The 23236-nt window shown below is 41.2% G+C and overlaps 1 protein-coding gene across 3 annotated transcripts in view; it reads left to right on the top strand.

Annotated features, from left to right (window-relative positions):
* The window catches only part of Grasp65 (Golgi reassembly-stacking protein 2), a 55186-nt gene that overhangs the window by 2215 nt on the left and 29735 nt on the right, over positions 1-23236 (top strand). For all 3 annotated transcript variants that reach the window (XM_075676773.1, XM_075676772.1, XM_075676774.1), the window contains exons 3-6: positions 3137-3340; positions 6290-6376; positions 9660-9790; positions 14216-14327. In XM_075676773.1, coding sequence (XP_075532888.1) covers positions 3137-3340; positions 6290-6376; positions 9660-9790; positions 14216-14327 — 534 coding nt within the window. The remainder of the gene's footprint in view (positions 1-3136; positions 3341-6289; positions 6377-9659; positions 9791-14215; positions 14328-23236) is intronic.

The following is a 23236-nucleotide window of genomic DNA, read 5'->3' as shown; positions in this document are numbered from 1 at the left end:
AGTGATTTCCTGCCACGGGACCACTGTGTCATTCACATTTCCTGGTTGTCAGTGCTCACATTAGCAACAAGTTTTGAAGCAGCCCCATCCACCATTTCTTTTTGTTTTTCCTAAAGTGACCTGCCCTGTAGCGTCTATGGCAGAAATGAGGAGGAACGTTGACAGTACTTTTCATGTTCTGCCTTCTTGTTCATTCTTCTGCATTATGTTTTATGACTCTGCAGATAGGCTTCTGCATTCTCAGTTTAAAACCAAACACTGAAAATAGTCTTGCCAAATTTATTTTCTTAAATTCAGTTTTAATTGAAGGGCAGTACTCCAGTTTCATAGGGGAAAAATAAGGGTATAGATCTACGTTTGGGATTTTAGTAATCTTAAATATCACAGCACAGAAGCAGCACAGATCTGGCATATAGTCAGTACTCATTATGCAAGGGAAATATGAAAACTACATTTCTATATGATGATACTTTGAGGCTCCATGGATTCTGAAAGTGTCTACTTTACTCTTGACAGTTTATTGATAAACAGAAGTTACAGTGATTTCTATATGAACCAAGCCTAGTGAGCTTTGATTACATTACCCATCACAAAAACGACCCCAAAGTGCAAAAGTAAATCTGTGACAGCACAACGATAGTAGTGCGGTCTGGGGGCAAAAATTAAAATGGGAACCATTGGCCTCCATCTCCTCTGCATATAACTGCAGATAACCAACCTGTTTTGCCAAATAAATGCAAATAGAGTCTTGAGGAAATCTTTTGCATATCTGTATTGGTTTAGTGATTGTCATTAGTGTTTCTTTAATGCTGCACACTTAGCCACCTGGAAATTTGACCGTGTGACAATACCTATAAATGACAGAAGGCGCATCAAACTGCCACCTTCTGGATCGGAATAGTTGTAATGCCAATGGAGCCCGAAAATCCATGACCTGTGATTAATTTTCCGCAAGTGAGTCAACAGGAGCAAACAAGCCAAAATCCACTTGTAATGAGCACAACTGGACACCCTATAGCTCGCCATAGTCGCCACTTGGCAGCATTTTATTGCTACACTTTGAGAGGGTTCACAAAGTTTAATAGCCAGTGTGCATTAATATGGCAGTTGCATGTGCCTCATAGTGACTGCATCAACAACAACAAAAATGCAAACAGCTGCTATAAAACATTGCCCTAGCTAAATATATTACCAGTAGGACAGGTAAGCTTATGAATAGTCAATGAAAGAAATACAAAAGCTGGCATGCTTTTATGTGAAGGAAGTAGCCACTGAGAAAAACTGTTGGCTTTCATTTGAGCAGTATACTTGTCAAAGAAGATGAAAATGTTGTTCTAGCGTAAATGTAGAAAAAGTAATCAAAATTTTCTAATGTAGGGAATGCCAAACCCTATCTGTATTTAAGGGCAGAGGGTGAGACATGCATCATAACATTTGCATTGCGAACCCCTTGCAGGTGCATCCACATACTCACATGAAGTCCTCACTGTGTTGCTATTGGCTGACAGTAGGAGAACATTTTTTGCAACAGAAATCAATCGTAGATGGATTGCATTCCATGCCTAGTTTTCTGTCAAGGCCTGTGAAGTGGCAGGGAGATTTTCATTCTGGTACTTGAATGGTCAAATGAACTTGGCATAATGCAGTGGCATGAACAGGCAATAGCTGGCATTTGAAATGTGTGAGTACTTCTGTGGCTAACCTCACAAAGGTTCAGTTGCATAATTGCTAAAAACCATGCTATATAAAATGGCTATTCAGCTTGTTGTTCATGGCCATTTACTTTCCTTCAAGTGCTATGCACACGAAACACAATGAGTCGGTGCAGCAGGTAGTGCTGTTGACCATTATGCACACATGCAACAAACTGTTGTTACAAAGGGGCTACATGTGAAGGGTAGCATGTACAAAATCAGCACTCTGTACAGACACACACAGCATTAAGTCCTGCATAGTGACAGGTATCATTTAGAGAAAGCAGTGCGCATTTTTCCTTGGAAACTGCACACAGGCTCTGGGTGGAAGAGTAGTGACTTCACATACTGATGAGCGAACACAAGTGCATATCCACAAGAAAAAAAAGTAACTGAAGGTCAAGTTATGCACGTACAATGTTATAGTCTAAAGAGACATGTACACTGTCAGTGGCTAGCAGTCAAGTGCCACATGTAGGCTATTGCCTGTTGTGGAAAGAAGTAAACGAATGTAAATATTCATAGGTAGGACCTAAATTTTTTTTATAATGGATAAAAACTGAACGAAAAAAGGCATTGAATTTTCAAGACTAAAAGCAAGAAGCACTGGACCTTAGCTGTTTTTGTTGACTCAGAGCCAAGTTAGAACATTAGGGTTGCTTTTGGCTTTCTGCTGGAACTTACAGAGAACATAGTCTCCTTAATTTTGCTGCATTATTCGTGGGCTGTGCCACTTTTGTCCTCTATTTCACAATTCATGCATTGCAAGCATTGTAATCCTCTGTCAGTGTTCCACGCCAGTTTTGCTCAAGTTTTTTGGCACTTCAGAACTCTACATTGGAAATGTAGGCCATGCAGGCCTCACGCGAAGTCCTTGTAGTCAACATTTGGACAGCTTTCTTGTATGCTGCACTTTTGATAATCAAGTAGCACCTCAAGGCACCATTCCAGTACCACCACAATTGAGCCTATAAATATAATAAAAGAATGCCGGCTTCACCTTACCATTCGTGCATTTGCTATAAAGGCTTAACTGTCAAGAGTAAACAACATGTTGTTCTTTGCTGCATGCCTTCCCTCAGTTGGCACGTGCTGCAAGGTATACTAGTATCATGCTATGCTTGTTCAAAGTGAAATCATGAAGGACTATGTCCAGCACTGTCAAGAACTCTTGCAGAAGTTAAAGCCAAATCAGTGAGGCTTGTGCATTCTTATTAAGTAGCTTACTTGTACTTCGCTGTTAGTCTGCTGCCTTGGAGTCTGTAAATGTGATTTAATTGACGATTCACATTTAGGTAAGAAATAATCCTGCATGGTTTTTTTGAAAAACTTGCTCTGTAGTTGTGGAAAATTCAGTGTAGAACACTTACTTTTACAGTTATTTTCCAGTACCTAATAAACACTTGATATATGTAACCTGCCCCCCCCCCTTTTTTTTTCAGAATCAAGACAATGATGTTCTCAAGGATGTCCTAAAGGCCAACATAGAAAAACCTATTGTCATGACAGTATACAGCAGCAAAACCCAGATGGTGCGGGATGTTGAGATTGTGCCTTCGTCCATGTGGGGAGGCCATGGCCTTTTGGGAGTCAGCATTCGCTTTTGTTCTTTTGAAGGAGCCAACGAAAATGTCTGGCACGTGCTGGTAAGATCTTGAGTGAAGTACTTTACTGATTGGTTTATGAAATTTTGATTGTTTATTTTTAGCTCCTTGTTTACGGTAAATGTTAGTAAACTCCTCTGTCATGATTTGTTGGCTGCTTGTTGGTGAAGCCAGCTTATCCCTGTAGCAACGACTTAGAAAACTCCTAGAGGTTAATCCAGAGTGCTTGCATTTCATTGGCTAGTTCTTGCACTGCACTTTTATGTTCTGTTAACATAACAGCTTGCATAACAGTATCCATTCCACAAGAGAGCAGACATTGTGTAGACTGCTCCCATGACACCCCCTGCAATGGCAGGCAGGGGCTGCAGGCTTTCTGCAAGACATTCCTAAATCTGTCACGAGTGTGAGCTTGGCACGGAATGGCATTAGCTAGTATGGGGATGTAGCATTATGTTTCACTGTCGTACCCTCTTTCAAGCATTCCTAATATGGTTGTGTCATAGTGATGTACATGAGCCTTGTCAACTTGCTGTGAAAATCTAATGTAGCTCATGTCGCTACTGGTGCACATTTGAATTGCCAGCTCATAATAGTTTTGCATTTGAATTATCATTATTATGCTCTGAAAGTGGTTATCAAGCATGTAGCTTCTGTGTTCACCTACCTGAGTTCTGAAATCAAATAGTCCTGCACTTTATTCTCCTTGAGGTCTGCTTTTAGTTTTGAAGTTCTTATACTAAATATAGTGCTTTGCAAGTTCACTCTATTGCTGCAACAATGGTATGGATGATATGGACTAGGGTTGTGTGGCTTGTCAATTGGTCCTGAAGCAAATGCTTGCACGCTTATAGATCATTTTGATCATTATTTACGCACTGCTCTAGGGCAGTTCCTTGCCGATTGGCAAGATGTGCACCTGTGTGCTACTAGCCGAGCACAGCTACCATTTCAGTTTATCATATTAGGTGCACTGCTCCTTCATATCATATTATATTATCATATCTTATCATATATCATCTTATCATAGATATCATATATTATCATATCATATCTATCATATTAGTTGCACTAAAGCTTCCGAAATACAGTGTCTTGTTTGGTGAAAAATTTTGGACTCCCAATGTCAGTGTGCTGTATGTGCTTGAAGGAGAGATCCTACGTGACCAGTGGTGTCAGCAGTGTGTTCATTCACTTCTATGGGCTGTTTAATGTCCATCAGGTGTAGCAACAGCTTCAGGCTTCTTTCTGTAATTCTTTAAAGATAACAAGTACACATAGAACCATTGACCCTTTGGATTTGCTTAAAACTGTGCCTTTTGCAGCAAACGTAATCTCGATTTACTTGCTTGTGTGGAATGCTGGCCAGGTACAAATAATTGTTTAATGTCATGGAATACCTGTAGTAGTTGCCTTTGTCACCTCCTCGCAGAATCTGCCACTGCTCTCTGCTTCATGAGATCATGCAATTTGGTGATTGTACTGGCTTTTCATTTTCTTTGCTCATGTGGCTGGGATGCCGACATTCTTCCTGGCCCGACACCCTGCAAAGCACCTTCCTAGGCTGTCCTGTCCTGCTTTAGTTATTTTTTAGATTTTTCGTAGCCAAACCATAGCGCACTATGATGGGGAATGCTTAGTAACTTACAGCAACTAGTACCCTAGGTGAAGTGATTGCTAGAGTTGCCTTGCAAGCCTTTAAAACACCAACATTTTATCTCAATATTATGTTTTGCTTTATTAGACAGCTGCCGACTCCATGAGGACATTATGTTGCCTCAATTTCTTGAACATGCAAAAAATAATTGTCATCTTTAATGCAGCCTATGCAAAACAAGTGCCGAGTAGAGCATGGCTTCATTGTATGGGGTGTGTTGCGCAGGTCTCCATATGTCGCGATAGTTGCAGGTAGTTGCCACGTGGTATCGCAGAGTACTGACATGTGTCAGTCAGCCTTGTGCACTGGCTTTAAGCCTCAGGATGACTGTGTGGCTGGACTTTCCCATGCCAAATTGAGTTCTTTTTTTCTTTCACCCTACCCTTCTCTGCATTTTGATATGGGATAGGTGTGGTTGTCTGCTGTCACTTCTCTCAGAACGTGGTATGGCCTTCTCACTTTGTGTCTTATTTTTTGCATTAAATTCCTATTGCACTCATGTTTCAAGGAGCCAATAATTTTTTGGGCTTGTGACCACTGCACTGGTCTGACCGATCCACACATTGGTACCATGTGACCTCCACCACCGATTTTGGGCACAGGTGGAGAAGTTCTGCTTAGCAGACCAAAAACCATGCTTCACTTGGCACACGTTTTGAATTTGTAATTTAAAAGGATGGTACAATTAATGTTGTGCTGTACAAACTTGTTCATTATATTTGCCATAGTTAAAGCAATTTCAAGTTCTGAGGAGGATATATTTTTTGGACTGAAACATCGAAAGCTATGGCTCTTTATGCACCTACAAATCATATACATATGAAATCTGCACTAAATTTTCTGTTCGGGTATGAAATAATAATAAAAAACTTTTTCTGGACATTTTTCTGTTTATTTTTACCAATACTCCAATGCTTAAGTAAAAAATGTTGCACACTTAGTGTATTGGGAATGGAAGAGCAGCAGTGATGGGTCCCAGGCAAGTATTCATTGGCTTTGTGTTAGAAATATGGTGCAAACATTGCACTTACATTTTTATTTTTCAGTTTTGTCTCATTCATTCTGTGTTTCTGAAGACAAACAAATTTTTTTTTTCTTCCAGTCAGGACATCAAACAGCTGAGAAAGCAAACATCTGCCATTTGCCTTCAATTTTCGCCTTCTGTTGCTAAATGACCTGTTAAAAAAAAAAAGGCTGACACTACAATGTTTGGTTATTCTAACATACCAGTCTTGTGCCAGAATTGATGAGATTTAACCAAAAGTATTCATGTTAGATGGTGCTTGGATGTTTTGTTCTTGATGCCTTTAATAGTTCGTCATTGTTGCTTGCAGGATGTGAGCCCTCACTCCCCTGCTGAAGCAGCAGGTCTCAGGCCTTATGCTGACTATATCATTGGCTCAGACTCTGTGCTGCATGAGGTAATGTTTGTTTTGGCTTTCTGGTGCATTGCTGACAGTTGCTATCCCTCCAGTAGTTTTCTGTTTTTTCTTGCTCAATGCTTCAAGACGTCCCATCGAAAATTTTTTTCGCTCTTTTAAGAGCATTGTACCTTGTTTGCTTCTAGTAATTTAAATATAACCACTTGAAAACTGGTTTTAATCTACAGGTCCTTTTGTACCGAAGGAAAGTAAGCATTTGAGACTGATTCTTCAGTTATGAGGTTGTTATCGTTGTCCAAAACTTGTCTTATCACTCGTCTTTTTTTGAAATATGTAGTTCTGCTTTTTTTTTTTTGCATGTGAATAGGTAAACATGCCTGTAGCTGTATAAATACAGCATAACATTTATGCACAGCATTTGTTATACCACGAAGTGTGGATTGCTTTAGTTGATAATACTATAATAGAACACTGCTATTGTAAATGAATCAGGGCTTGGCTTGAGTAGTTGCTTACTATATCGGAAGCTTTTTGTGTTTATAAGTGAAGGCTCTCCATATCCTCACTTCAGCCAGTGACTGAGGTGTGTATTAGTCCATCACCAAATGGTAAGGATGTAAAATCAATGATAGGTTAACTGGTACATTAAGAGACCAAGGAATTTGAGCGTTGAGTTTCAGCTTTGGTGGTCTGGTATGTTTAAGTGTGATAAAAGGACATGGTCGAAGTGTCACATTAATTTGCTTTGATTGTGTCGTCTTATTGTGCTTGTATGTTAAAACAGACCAACAAAGCAAGCTAATGCAAACTTTAGCTATTAATAGCAAAGGAGCTGAACATTCTCCACAATGATGCTGCCATACAGCATGCACTTCATCTAATTTTAAAACTTAAAGCCATGAACTCAGCACAGTGGTCACTCCAAGAAGTTGCTGCTCAAGTACGTAATTGCACTGTGACAGTAGCTGGTGTTCCCTTTAACTAAACTGTCAAGTATTATCATTATAAGTTATACATTTACTGCATGCCGAGTTTTACCATCATACAAACTTATGTAAGGGCCGCACCTTTTTCCTAAATTTTGGAGTCTATTTCTTGGTTGCAGCTAATACACAAATAAATCCTAATTAAATGTGTATTTGCAGTGCGAAACACACAGTTGACTGCATAAAGATGGAAAAGTCAATATAGGGAACCAGCACTAGCCAGGAGGTGTTATGCGAGTTTGAGCATCCTACTAAAGTATGCTGATACTGTCAAATAGGGACACGATGAAAACAAACAGTTTTAGTTCTGTGTGTTTAGCATAATAGGAGGATTAGTGAAATAGTGGGATTGAAATGTGCATGCGCAGAACGCTAAATGACCCATAGCATTTATTATACGCATGCTAATTCTCGGGTTTAATGTTACCGTCCTTGCCTGGTTTACGAAGTTTATGTAAAACAAGGCGGCGATCCTTGCCGCCCTCTTTGAACTGAATTTGGTGTTGCTTTTGTAGAATTCCTTCATTCATAGCAGATGACTGTGAACAGCTTTTGCTTAGTCTCAGGCTGCTTCTATGACAGAGTACTATGGATAACCTTATGGCATTTTTGAGATCACTTCTCATTTCGAATGTGTTGAGGCCTAACAAGAGAAGATGAGTATGATGATTTATTGGCATCTCCTCTGAAACGAGGCGATGACAAATAGTCACTTTGCCTGCTTGAGTTAGTCAGGTTTACTGTACATGATTTTCATTCTAGGATTTTGTATACATCTCCTTGATCTTTTTTTTTTCTCTTCCTTAAAACCTCCACCCACTAGGCAGTGTGTTACAGTGCTACTGTTTGCATGCCAAGTTTCACTGCTGGTTGCTTATAGTTGCTAGAATGTTTTTATTTAACCAACCATATCGACGTTGCAACTCATTGTAATGTATACATGCATACTTACCAATGTTGTAATTGGTCATTGAGGCTTGCTTCTTCCAATTTATAAAATGAAACATTGAGGACATCCTTTTAGCATTTGTGCCAGATACAGGAAATGCCAGTAGCTCCAACACCGTACGTGAAATGACGGGCCAGCCTCAGGCATGCATCCTACAGGAAACTAGGCGCTCAAGAATTTCTTGCAACAGCATGCACAGGCCTGATATGATATTCTGAGAAGTCCCTTGCCCGCAAGGTAGTGTCATGGCCCAGTTATAAAACGGCAAGAAAAAAACTGCACAAATGTACTGGCACATATCTGCCGGCTTCCGGCAGTTTCACTTTCATATTTCAGTTCACGATCTAAACCCAGTATTATACCCCAGTGAAACTGGCAAATGTAGTGGCACTTTAAATGAGCACTGCTATTGAGACCATAAGTTCCACGAAGCGAGGTACATTCGAAAAATGTACTCTCTGGTGAGTGTCACTAAACCTTTTAGTCTTACAGCCTGCAAATGGCACTAACGGCAAAAACAACTCGCTCATAGTGAAGGCTAAATTAGTCTGTCTGACAGGTATTGGAATGGCTTGTGGGCATACTGTAATTCATGAGGCATGTTTCACTGCACAGTATGGCTCCACTTTTCAGCAACTGTAGAATAGTACTCTCCGAAGCTATTCACTGCTTCACAGCACTTCTCTTCGTCTACAATTTAGCATGCAGCCGACGTCCATACCACAGTTTGTCACACGTGTTATTCCATCAACTGAGGAGTGCCTGCAGGCACACGCAGAGGAGATGGTACTACCTGTCATGCAAAGGAATTGACTCTACTTATAGTTCCTTGATTATCGAGAGGAGTTCATTGGAATTTTTCTTTAGAAACACCTTAGCTTGATGAGCAACCTGCGCAAGGAGCCTGCGCTAGTGCTTTCTCTTGGTGTGCCCGCTTGGATAAGCTTTTCAGCAATGCTTTCCTCCATGTTTTACAACATATGGACCCCAAAATGCTCGAGCATGGTGCGAACGCCACTTGTCTCGTAGACAGGGTAGCCATCACTCACTTGCTGTGGCACTGCCATTGCCGCCACACAAAGTTTCTCTTCACGAAAGGAAGTTGTGGTCGAATACATGTACAACTTATGAAATCGTCTTTTTTTTCTTTTTCTCCCTATAATGTTCTTTAAAATGGGGGGGGTTGCCTTTACCTGCCACAATGTACTCTGAACACAATGGATGTGGGCATTAAAAATTGTGTATGAAAAGTGGGTATTTCCAGATGCTGTCACTGTACTGTTGGAAAGTTTAATAATTAGTGTGCTCAATTTGTTCCCTTGCAGTAAAGTTGCATCAAGCCTGCCTTCCTCTTCATTTTTTTTTTCTTTCTGTGGATATTTTGCAGTCTGAAGACTTGTTCACACTAATCTATGCCCATGAAGGCCGGCCGCTGAAGCTGTACGTGTACAACACTGACACTGATGGCTGTCGAGAAGTTACCATCACACCTAACATGTCTTGGGGTGGTGATGGAAGGTATGTGGCAGCATTTCTTAATGTGAAGTTTGCATAGCATTTTTCTTAGCTGTAAGCATGTGGTTGTGGTTTTAAATGGTGTTTAAAGATGAATATTTTATGGCTGGCAGAAACATAGCACATGCCTTGCTTTTTATGTTAAAGTGACCATAGAGAAACTCATGCATGCCAGCTGACATACTTTGGAGTATTTCTTTAGGGTCAAGCAGCCAGGTGCCTAGTGTGTGTCTATGAAATGCTTTATGCAGTGAATGTGCACCATTTCATATTACTTTCTCCTTCAGTAAAAGTAACTGAAAAGGCACATTTTTTTTCTTTTTTGCCCTTTGGTTCTTGTTGAAACTGGTGATGAATAAATGTTCAGTTAAAGCCATTTATATAAGCTTGCAAAAAGCTCTGAGAGTTTGATATAACATGTAATTCGGTGTTCTGTGAAGAATGCATCCGACTTCAAGGTGGGTTTTTATAGAAGTTTACTGGCAGGCTGTTTAAGAGATGAAATAGTCCTGAGCTTGTTTCATCTTCATAGCTTGATTGAGAATGAATTTTTTTACTGCTGTTGAGAAATGCAGACTGCTGTTGAGAGACACGGAACATGTAAACTGCAGCCTTCTCTAGTTGTACACTAGGACCATATCAAGCTGATTTCACAAAGCATATGCTAGGATGTGCTTCACAAAACTAGCTAAAAACCAGGGTGAGAAGCTGGCTTGGCTGTTAGCTGAACCTTTCGAAGTCATGGGCTTGCGTGTCCATTGGCTGGCACACATTTGCAGACAGCTTCTGCTTCTGCAACAGCTTCTCCAGCTGCTTCAGTTAGTTGGACGGCCCAGACCTGGTCTCGCTGGTCTGAGCTGAGCAGCAGCGTCTCCCACTGCTGCCAGTTTTGAATATTGCAGCCCTTGAAAGGAGCCACCTTCAAGCATGCCCATAGAATATGTGGCAGATCCGCCCTACCCATACATAATTTATTTACATTGATCATTATATTGCCCTGGATAGAATCTGCTGCAGGCCACCAGGTTAGGGTACTTCAAAATTTTAGAGAACTAACATTTTGCAGGGAAGAGACAGGTGGCACATTAGTTTATGTGTAGCATTATTGTCAACATCATTAATGTGCCCTTCTCCAGGTCACGTCAGTTCTTGGCTATACATCAGAATTTATATAGCGCCATCTAGGGAGTGTTCTGCGGAAGGATCTTTAATGCTAAATTTGCATAATAGGCCAGATCCCTGATTCACTCTGCAGATAAATATAATGCGGCTGAGCTGCATTTGATTGCGCTGCTAGCAGCTGATTCCGGTGTCCTTGTGTGTGGCGTGATTCGGCAGCACTGAGCCATGTCATGCTTGTCTGTGGAATTTGGTGCGTACTGTGAATCCAGCTTAAAAATGGTTTAGTAGCTTCTGAGATAAAAGCAGTATAGCAGACTTCCGTTCATTCGACCCTGGTTAATTCTATTTTTTGGTTAAATTGATCCTGACCAAAGGTCCCGGCTGGTGCCCATGCATTTTTATGAGTCCAAACCATTGTTATTTGGACCCTAAAATTGGCCTTTGCCAGATAATTCGAACTTGACCAGTCAGCACGCATGCACCAGACTCTATGGTGATACTGATAGTGATCACTTTAGTGGCATCATCTATCTCTGCAGAGGAGGACAGTGAATGCGTTGAATACCCGTCAAAATCTCATGTCGAAAACGCCAATTTTCAGCCTGCCATCGAAAGACTCGCAAGCAATAAATACAGCTCACAGTGTTTGATTATGGTATTCATCTGATTCCAGCATGTACCTTTCTTTAATCAAGAAAATTGTGTTGAAAATTGCCTGCACAGTGCAATCATATATGAAACTAAAGCCGCCGTCACAGCGTTCGTATGCTTTACCGCATATCGTGTAATGCGGTGAAGCTGACTTTAATAAACCAGTCACCATTGCGCAACACACATTAGACCCTTGTTCATTTTTCTTGCTAAAAAATTGGGTGCACTTTAGATTTTCACTTTGTTTCGGAGCTTTAATGCCATTTCTGTGTTAGTTTTCTACTTTAGGCACACAGAAAGTGGGCATGCATTTGATTCTGGGATGTGTTAAAATCCAGCAAGTGAAACCTCGTTAAACCATAGTTGGCCGTAGCTCGGAATAAGTGCTTACTAAACGGTTGTACTGCTTAACCGAAATAGCATGACATTGCCCACTTACCTGTCAAATACGGAACTTGGAGAAAGTGCAATGAAAGGGGAAAAAGACATGCAGTATTTATTCACTTCGTGTGACAAAAGTGTTATTTTCATCTGATGCCGCAGTGGCCTAGCAGTGACGACAGTGGCATCAAACTTGCTGAAGCTGCGAGCCAGCTGTTCAGCCAGCCCCCTCTTCTCGGCAAACACTGGCATGGCAGATTCCTCGTTGGCGTTATGTATTCTCCGTGCATGCGGGCGGTAGTGCTGCAGAAGTCGCGGGGCACCTTTTTCGTTGTGGGTGCTGTTCTCGTCGTGACAATTGCATTCACGAGGCTGACGTAACACGCAGCTTCTGCCGCTGTTGGGCCTGAATCGCCCGTGCTGTTGCTTTCCATGTCGTCCTCATCACTGTCGCTAGTCAACCTTTCGGCAACAACAGAGGCAACGATGGCAAAAAGTCGAACCTCATAGGCAACATCTCTACGCGGTCGCAGCAGCGCTGTCGAGCAACTTCTTCACGTTCCAAATGCGACACACCATAGTCAACAGTAGATCCCTGTCGCGTGCCAGCACCGACTTCTTCGTGTCACGTTCGATGTCTAACTTTTCTTCTAGCTGAGCACCCAGCATTTTTTTTATCCTAGCTTTGGCATGACGCGAGTCCTTGTTTGCACGACGCCACAACGCTCTATGGCACGGCTTATTGTTCTGCCGGGCCGCCCGACGGAGATTACACACTGCCGTGTTTGCGCGACGAAAAGTGGAAACACTACGTCTTAACCGATACGTACGCAATAAGCTGGTACGGTTTATGCGGATACAAAACACATTATGTTAAATGGCCACTGAGTTGGGGATTTGACTTTAATGCTTTTAAAACGAAACTAATGTTTAAGCGGGTAAGGTTTAATGAGGTTTTACTTTGCCAAATGAATCAGTGGTGTGTTTTGACATTTTTTCTGCATCTTGTTTAATTCGACCTGCTGGATAATTAGATCAATTTCGTCGGTCCCGCCAGGGTTGAATTAACGGAAGCCGACTGTATAAATGTTCTGGAGCCATAGTGCAAGAAGGCGAACTGCTCTCCCTGCAGCAGGGGCTCTCTCTCATTGCCTTGACCAGTGCCTGCAAGTAAAATTCCTTTCCTTCCTTGTCTGATATTGGAGCTGAGGACCCATATGATTTCTCATGACCCCCAAGCTCCTTTTTTCTTTTGTCGCCCTTCTTGCTGCGTGGTTCATTTTCAGAGGTACTATTGGACATTCCATTTCATGGGATTTTTTGAGCAAGTTGGTAGGGATTCGTGTTACTCAAAGGCAGGCATGCAAACACGGGCTTGTTCAAACTGCTGCAGGCATCATGCATATGATGAAGAAGCAACAAGCGTGCGACCGAGACTCGTGAGTAGGGTGAGAGGCTTCTTCGAGGATTGCACGCAGACGTTTGTTTGAATATTCAGTTGTTTTTATATTGTTCATCAGTGTAATAATATGCAGACACAATTGTCGTTGTATAATATACACACCACTCGTTTCTGTTTGCAATGCCAAAACCTAGGGAGGGGCCTTTAAATGTCATCGTATAATTTTGAATATGAATTAACACATCAGTTTGCAAGGATTCTTTGTATGAAGAGGAGTACTTTAGCTTTTCCACGAATTATGAAGCACTTATGAGGCTACAGATAGCTTTATGCCTATTAGTGTAGACACAGAATGGCTGACTATGGCATTTTGTTCCATGAATTTAAAAAATGTGTTTGAAAAATGTAACATATAAACATATTGTTCTCAAGAAAACAAGCAGCTTCGCTTTTCTTGGAAAATTATTTTCTGCAGTATACTACCATGTTTGAGCAAGGGAAGAACAGCGTTTCACATGCCATATTTGTTGCACTTATTTGCAAGGCATTGTATTATACTACAAAACAGTGCAAAGAGTTCATGCTTCTTTCGCCAGTGTCTGCTGCTTGAGAAGTAGCCTGCCCATGCATAGTAGAAGCGACGATTGCAGGTATCCTGAAATGCACATCTGCCTTGGACCATGAAATAGGCCGGGGATTTCAGTAAATTTAGTTTGTTGTGAAAGAGGCAAACTGAATTGTGTGCTTATAGATGCGATCTCTTAGTGCATATTATATTTTCCGGCTCTCACTGGTGAATCCAGATCTTGTCAGTGCAAGAGTTGTTCCCACCATATGTCTCTTTAGAAAATTATCTTTTTGCTCACTTCTAGTCTTGGCTGTGGTATTGGTTATGGCTACCTCCATCGGATCCCAACAAAGCCTGTGGCCAAAGCCCCATCATGGCCCTCTGGCAGTGCTCCTGCAGGGGATGGTTTCTTAAGTGTAAGTTGGCATTGACTCCTAAAGGGACCTGCCATTCTGGAGGCCTGTAGTGCATAATATCATACTTTGGTGTGATGGGTGTGCTATGGCGGTTGTGAAACACAGACGTACATACAGACACAAAGTGTACATTCACAACCTTATTTTTTATATCTGCTCGATTATTCAAGCTTCTATCATAGCACTGCCATGTACCACCTACAATCAATGTATGATGGTGATAAAAAATTATGGGTGCTATGTGGAGTCTAGCTCACTTTTTCGTGCGTGACTCATATGCGAGTTGATTCAGGTTATCCTATGTATGCTCACTTTCATTGGCAGAGCAGTTTCTCAGCTTTCTGCGTGTCACTTAGTTGCTGCGGCTAATACAGGGATGGAAGTGCGGTGCCAATTGCGCCATCTTGCACTAAACCATCAAGCTGCGCCAACCTGCACCAAAACACTAATTTTGAACCAAGTTGCCAAATTTAGTAGGATGTGCGTGTCCAGTGGCAACCACGCAGCCATAGGCATGTGTTGGCTAGCACTTACATAGTCCTGCAATCCAAGGCTAATAAACAGTCCGTTTCAGCATTGGTGTCTTTGGAGTGCGGGTGTACTTGGTGCATAATTGTAACTAGGGCACAAGAAAATAAAAACCGTTTTGTGCTATATAGTGCTTTACGAATGTTTCATAAAAGTGTTAGGTATATGCAGACCAGCTAAAGATGAGTGAAGTGATGCTCATTAATGGGGCAGTTAGGAAGGAAAGCCGCGCTGAATGAATAAGGTCCTACAGTCTGCTCAGTGTGCACCTCATTAGTTTCCTTATATGCATTCTAGCACTCGAATTTGTGCCCTATCAGTACATCTGTGTCGATTAATGGGCGAACGCTGTGTGTATGACATTCTAAATCTATTTTGCACATGCACCACATCCGATTACAGGGATGATATAGTGTGGAACACCGACAAACTGCAGACGAGTATGCATTTGGGCTGGTTGGTTCATGATTACGAGCAGTAAACGGCGCTAAACAACAGGACGAAGAGAGGGACACAGACCACAGTGCTGACTAACAACCAAGTGTCTTTATTCTTTCAGTCAGCATATATATAGTACTCTGCCGCTATCTCAAAGCACAAAAGCAACAGAAATTCAGCTTGTGCGAGGGTAATAAATTGCAATCAATGAGATAGCCTTCCTATCTCCTTCGGAAGGAGAGAAATGGACACTTGGTTGTTAGTCAGCGCTGTAGTCTGTGTCCCTCTCTTCGTCCTGTTGTTTAGCGCTGTTCACTGCTTGTAACCGACAAATGACTTGCTTGCTTTCATGAAACTTCTTGACCACAAATATCCAGTGGCAACAGCAATCCTCACTCAAATGTGCATGTACTCAGGCTACACAACTTTCTGCCTGGCCACACCACACAAAATCAGGTGGTGTGGTGTGGAAGATCAATAACTTTTGCCACCGCAGAACGCAAGCCAAGGACATAATTTCATTTAGTCAACCCTAGCGGCCACATTGTGCTCATAATTAAATGCTCAGCGAAGTCGCAAACCTTCGCATTTGTGTTTGCATCAAAGATGTTCCTGACGCGACTTGTGCAAATCGAATCAAGGAATTTTAATGAACCATTGTTCGACGCATGAAATATCGGTTGCCATTTTACACTGACTTTATGGCGCCTGTGGCGGAACCGTGAATAAACCCAAATAATCGAGCTTATTAAAAATATTGGTCGACAATGCAGACCGGAAAGCCACTGAACATTTTTATCCTGTTATTGTTTTCAAAAATATATTAAAAGCTTTTTCTCAGCAAGTGATGTGAAATACTGGCAAAGGTGCAATCACCAGTGTGTCAACTTCTCATTTATTCTGCGGTATTACCTGAGAATTACCTGAGAACACTACGTGAACGGTGTTCACTGTACCTTGATGAGTGTTGGTCGTGGTGGCCACTGTAAATATTTCTTGTTCGTTGTGCACGAATATGTTTAATTAGCTAAATTTATAAATTTATGTAATCAATGAGATGTGAACAAAAAAGTTGTGGATTATGTTCAGAAATGACTGATAACAGCATTTAAAACAACCCAGGACTCTTGATAACTTTTTTTTAACAAGAAAGAAAGCTCGTAAAATAAATAAAACATAACAAACAAGCAAATACCCACTGTGGTCGTGACAACGCGTCTGTGCACCAAAGATGGCATCTATCTTTACGCAAACCTCGTTGAATAGGGGCACTGGGAACGAGCGATCACCCTTTTCTCTCGCTGCGTCAGCAGTTTTTGGCTCCCATCTTTGGTCCCTATCAAACTCGAAGTAGCGCGATCTTGTAACGGTTCACTTTCCGAACTGTTACAAGACTGTGGCCCAGGTTTGCACATTCATAATATACTCAATGCACTGATGACGTTTACATCTGAGACCACTTATATCGCTGGTGTGAGGACGCGTTGTCATGCAGATCAAAAATAAATCAAGTTTTTTTTTTTCTGGTTGGAAAAAAGTACCACACCAAACCTAGGTCGCTATATACACTGTTATCGGTAATTTCTTGACGTATTCCACAACATTTGCATTTACACTTTATTGAATAAGTAACGTAATAAATGTTAGTTCATTAAAATTAAATATTACTTGTTTGTTCACAATAAAAAAAAAATGATAAACTCTACTAGTATTAACACAAGCCTATCAACATAGAGTCGGCGCTGTTCACTGAAAGCCTTCGTTTATTTTTTTCTTGGCGGCATTTAGTTGGCACATCTGGTATATAATTTAATGGTGGTGTCTGAGAAATGTGTATTGGTTTCCTTTGTAGCTTTATGCTGCAGTCAGATGGATGACTGTTCTTCCCTGTCATGCATTTTGCTCACCTTGTGGGCTTCTGCAGAACTGATATGTCTGCCGTAACCTAATACTGTTCTGCAAAGGCAAATGAGGAACACCTTTTCTTCGTATGCCCGCATTTCATTCATATTCACCTTCGCAAAGCTGCTCCAAAATGCGTATTTACTGCTCTAAAATGGACAATTCGTGCTTCAAACTTGCTCAGAAGTGCCAAATTTGCTGCTCCCAGAGCTTCTCCAAAACTTCCTTGGCCGCTTCCATAGAGGTCTTGGTTGACTTGGTGCCAAACCAAAACTTCTTGTTGTTGATGGCTTGCCATCTTGGGTAGTAGAGAGAACTCTTAATGGAATGTTGTGGTTCATGTAGCACTGTTCTGATCGAAAAAAAGTTGAAGGTTGCCTACAGACGAGGCCTCAAGTTTCAGCTCACAACACCAGCACCGATTGCTCACCTAGTGGACAGATGGAAACGTTGAGGGTCATCTGCAGTAGCAACCGTATGCGCATTTGGTTGGTGGTTGGATTTACAAAATTGCAAACTTGTCCTCGTCATCTCGCATGCCTGGTATACAGCATTGTTTTGTCATCCAGTGTTACAAAACCCTCGAGAACACTGAACATGGAGACCCACCTATGAAATTCTGCACATTTCAAGGAAATTCATAGATGAGACAAGCGCGGACCTATGAAATTCTGCACATTTCAAGGAAATTCATAGATGAGACAAGCGCGGAACTTTACATTGAGTCACATTGCGCATTTTTATTTTCTTGTGTGTTCTTCTTATCCAGTCGAGTAGCCGTTACTTGCATAGTGACAGTTTTGTATGCTTTGTGCATACAGACGTGTCGACTCCATGCTACTCCTTTTCAAGATGAAATGTGCTGCAGGACAATCTGATGAAAAAGTTTGTCATGGTTGCATGCATATTGTGGTCTTTTCGAAATGCTGTAATTGCGTGTGTTGGTGTCAACCAAAAGAGCAAATATGGATATTTTACGCAATATGTATCATGGTCTGTGAGGTGGCCTTGTGTCACAAGAATGACATCAGTTGTAGTATACATAACTTTCAGTTGTGCGCTATTTGTAATCATTAACTTAGTTTTGCCTGTTGTCATATGCTTTTGGAATTCCCTGCACTAACAGCAGGTAATCGTCGCCAAAATAAAAATTATAATGGTTGAATGCGCTGTTCCCCTACGAAGTGACACTAAGCGCTTTCGAACTACAGAGCGAACGCAAGGTCGGGAGTGCGAGATACTTAATTTGTTTTTTATCATGTGCAATGGCATTGAAATCGCGCTTTAACCATTTTACGGATGCAGTTGCCTTGTTTAATTACAATGGAATCTGAATAAACGGAACTGCCTCTTAAATGGGACACCATCCTCATACTTGGTTAGTTTTCTATTCATGCAGTTGAATTCAGCTTTGTCTTTCAGTAAATGGAACTCCTAATAAATTGAACCAATTTCCCTGGTCTCTCGAGGGTCCATTTAAAGAGAGTCCACTGTATTTGGATGCAGTAAGATGTGACTATTGTGTGCAAAGCCTTTAAATTTGTTCTAACCTGCTGTGGTGGTGTAGTGGCTATGGCGTCGTGCTGCTAAGCCTTAGGGTGTGGGATTAAATCCCGTCTGCGGTGGTCACATTTTGACGGGGCCCAAATGCAAAAACACCCATGTGCTGTACATTGAGTGCACATTAAAGAACCTCAGGTGGTGAAAATTAACCGGGAATTCCCCACTACTATGTGCCTCATAATCATATCCTGATTGTGGCATGCAAAACCTTCAAATTAATTTTTTGTTTTAAATTTGTTGTGCAAAACATTACACCTATGTTTCTGAGGGAGGCTAGCTTTGTAAAAAAAAAAGTCGCAGGCATGCGCGCAGCAGCACAGTAGCACCGTAAGCTGTAAGAGCGGCTCCTTAGGAGCTCCATTTTCGGTACCATGCACTACAGGGTCTTCGCGGAGAAGTCTCTTCACATCACTTTCACTTGAATGATCTGAAGTGTCTGCCCGGTGTCGACGGCGAGCTGTGGTTAGTGCTGCGATGGTAATGATGATGACGACGTATTGGCATCCCCTTTGAAACACGGCAGTGACATAGTCACCTAGCCAGCTTGATTTAATCAAGTACACAATATATATTTTTTTGATGACATATAACATGCATAGGCTCTACTGACAACCATTTATGAGAAGTGGCATGCAAGTTGGTGGGCCAACTGGGCAGTGGCCACCACAAGTGGCTACCTTTTACTAAGTACTGTAATTATTTGATTATAAGGCAATCATGACTATAAGGTGAAGATGCAGTTAGTGGACCTGAGAAAATTAACTCAACACTTTACTGTCCACAGGCAAAGCAGCTGTTTTTGGGTAGTCTAGTAAATCTTTTTTTCCTATCACAGAGCATGCTTGATACTAAGTGTATAGTAGTATCAAATTGAAGAGAAAGAAATTTTCTTTCCAATAGTGCTAGTCCCAAACAACATCGCTTTTAAAAATAGTTTGAAAAAAATGTCTAAACAAAAGCTTTGTAGAAAGAAAGAAAAAGATATATAAAAATTTTATTGTTATTTCACACAGAAAAATTTTTAGAATAATATTTTCAACACAAAGGATCTGTGCAATATTTCTGCAAATATCTAATCTTGTTATATAAAAATTTCTGGATATATAAAAGAACGCATTAACCCTAATGATTACCTCTAGTCCATAGTTTTACTATATTGCCTATAGATAAATCTGGTGCTGCTGCCCTGTGGTAAGCATGGGAATGCTGGTGTATTGTGACTTTTGATTTGCATTGTTCTCGGAGAGCTAGGACACCTTGAAGACGTGCCTGGCAACCATTGTTTTCTCTGTCACAATGATTCATTTTCTACTAAAACAGCATGTAAAAAGCTGTTTTAGCTTTATTATTGCACAAAAAACATGTTTTGTTTAATTATGAGAACTTGTTATTGCATGTACAATTATGTGAAATGTAAAAAGTATCAGCAGGCCGCTAAAGTTGGAGGACAGATGGCAAGATTCGCGCTTGCTTTCGAACGGTTTGTCATCTGTTCTTGCTCTTCTTGCTTGTTTATGCATTGTAGTTGAGTAAACTTGATTGGAAGATGTGATATGGGTGAATGAAAACCTTTTATGAAGATTTTACTTTCAGAATGCATTATTTGTGTAGCCATATCCACGATTTAGATGAAGCCTCTTACAACACCAGCCAGCAAAAGCTTCGCAGACACATATACTGTCATTCCCATGAAGGCAGAGTGCCCCTTAAGAAACTCCCATAGACGGTGGCACCAGATTTCCCTCTAGGTGTTATCATGAGAAACTCTATGCCTTAGCGCGATGACTAGGATTAATGACTAGCCCTAGCTGTCTTTTCACGCAAATCTCGATTCCCTGGGTAGCCACCAGCAGAAGATCCCAACCGAAGGATGTTAACACCTTGCAGGCAAAAACTGTGACCTTTATAACATGCTGGATATCTTTATATCGGTGCACGGGCAGCTTTGGAGCAGTTCAGCGGAGAAAGCAAAACTTTGTTTGAAATCTGACCAACCAAAGTTGTTTTCTCTGTCAGTGCTGCTTCTAAAGTTAAATAACTCGTGCCCAGATGCATTAGATTCGTGATGTTTCCATGCATGAGCGGTGCTGATGCCATCTTGGAAACTACGAGCACTCGTCGCGCTGACCATCGCCCTTCTCCAGAGGCACTTTAAAGATCTGCACGGGACAGAAAACTTAAACTGCTCAAGTAGTTCCTAAATAACGAAATAAATAGCACTAGCTGTCCAAGAATTAGAAAGTGGCAAAATACGAATTTACAGCTATCGATAGCGGGCTATCGATGGGAATAGTCGTGGACAGAAAAGTGTTAAGTATGCGCGCTAATATAAAGCAATATAGAATAGCTGATGGATTATACAGGCTTGGCAGGAATTACTCGAAATGCCGAATAATTGCAAGCCCCTGGAATTCTCGGTGCAGGTTTTATGCACAAAAATATGGTACTGCCTTACCTGCCAAGGTTTATTAGTTTCTATATTTTCTGCTGGCGTCTAAAATTTGGATCGTCAGAAATGTGGCGCTGCTACCACCATATTGAAACAGTTTCTGAATCAATCAGCCTCTCATATAAGGCAGGGTGTAACTTTGAGGCTAAGGATTCTGGGGAAAAACTTTGCCTTATATTCAATTAAATACAGTGCTTTCATGTGCTTACTGGGCAGAAACCTCCCAACTAAATATGTGCAACACAAACGGCTGGTGCTGCAGTTTAGATTGCACTCACCACCTGCATCTTGTAGTGATGTGACAATGCATGAGAAACATGGACTGCATGCCAGGCGAGTGCAAAAGCACAACTGCTATCATAAAGTTTCGAGTAGATACCGTATATACTCGTGTAATGGCCACACCCATGTAAATGCCACACCCAGGACTTTGTAAAAAAAAATAAATCCCCCCAAAATATATCTAAAAATTACCTGTGTATAAGCTGCACCCCTGATTTTTGAGAAGGTTGGCAGTGCTATCTATTGTGTGGTACCAGAATTTCGAAGCTTTTTCTTTAATCAGTGGCAAAACAAGGCAGCTATGCTGCCTCCGAGACACTGCCGTTGCTGGTCGGTGGGGTACCACCATTTATTCCAGCTGGCGGGTGACACGCTGCGGGGATGGCCAAGAATAGCCAGAGCCAGTACAAGTGAGTACTGTAGTTCAATAAAGGAAGTACCACCAAAAATATTTACAGAAAAAAAGTATTTTTCTCCGTGTAATGGCCGCACCCACGAATTTCATCCCAAATCTCGGAAAAAATCCTGTGGCCATTACACGAGTATACACGGTATTACGCTAAAGAACAAGACTGGACAAGAGTCCGTAAACCCTTTGAATTGCGGGCGTTTCTGCTCACTGTGTACCTGAGATTTTTTTAAGTGAATGAACTTCCTATCTAAGTAACACATTAGCAGGCTTTAAATTTAAATTGTATTTATTGGCAACATGTTGCTAAGCACCCAACAAATTTTTATATCCCATTATTTGAACGACTACTATTAGTAATTACGAAAATTATTTTCATTAGTAGGGCAATTAGTATCTTACCTAGAAAAAAATTAATCTGGGCTATTAGTTAAGTTGTCTTTTACATGTAACAGAAGACCTTCCTTGTGGTATATTAGCCCCCCTATGCTGTGCCTCATAATCAGATTGTGGTTTTTAGGACTTATAACCCCAGAATTTAATAATTTAATTCCTTGAAGCATGGAACTACACAATGTGCCATTCAATTTGTGCCTGTGAGTTTCCCGGGCAGTTGAACAAGCAAAATGGCCTTTTCGCCACTACCTTTATCACTTGAACGAACTTTTGCCCCGCTTTTGCCATGGTCAATGTTGGAGTCCTTCGAATCACAGTTCAGATGAAGTATAGTACTTAAATTTTGAAAGTATGGCATGCATTCATGTGGGGGGAGCCACCTAGAAGCCAGCAGAATGGATCTGAGTATATGTCTAAGAAAAGAATTTAAAGTTGCAGAACATTCTGCAAGCACACACTCACATGCACATGCACACTAGTTATGCAAAACTATCAGTATCATCATCATCAGCCTATTTTATGTCCACTGCAGGACGAAGGCCTCTCCCTGTGATCTCCAATTACTCTACTCCTCCTGCGCCAACAGATTCCAACTAGCGCCCGAAAATTTCCTAATTTCATTGTCCCACCTAGTCTCATGCCGTCCTCGACTGAGCTTCCCTTCTCTTGGCACCCATTCTGTAACCTACGCATTACATGACCTGCCCAGCTCCATTTTTTTTTCTTAATGTCAATTACAATATTGGCTATACCCATTTGCTCTTTCATCCATACCACTCTCTTACTGTCTCTTAACATTATGCCTAGTATTCTTCATTCCATCGCTCTTTGCACGCTTCTTAACTTGTTCTCAAGCTTCTTTGTCAGTCTCCAAGTTTCTGCCCCATATGTCAGCACTGGTAAAATGCACTGATTGTACACCTTCCTTTCCAATGATAATGG

This window comes from Dermacentor variabilis, unplaced genomic scaffold (genome assembly GCF_050947875.1).
Source record: "Dermacentor variabilis isolate Ectoservices unplaced genomic scaffold, ASM5094787v1 scaffold_12, whole genome shotgun sequence".
NCBI classification, from domain to species: Eukaryota; Metazoa; Arthropoda; class Arachnida; order Ixodida; family Ixodidae; genus Dermacentor; species Dermacentor variabilis.
This window is presented reverse-complemented; position numbering and strand designations above follow the sequence as displayed.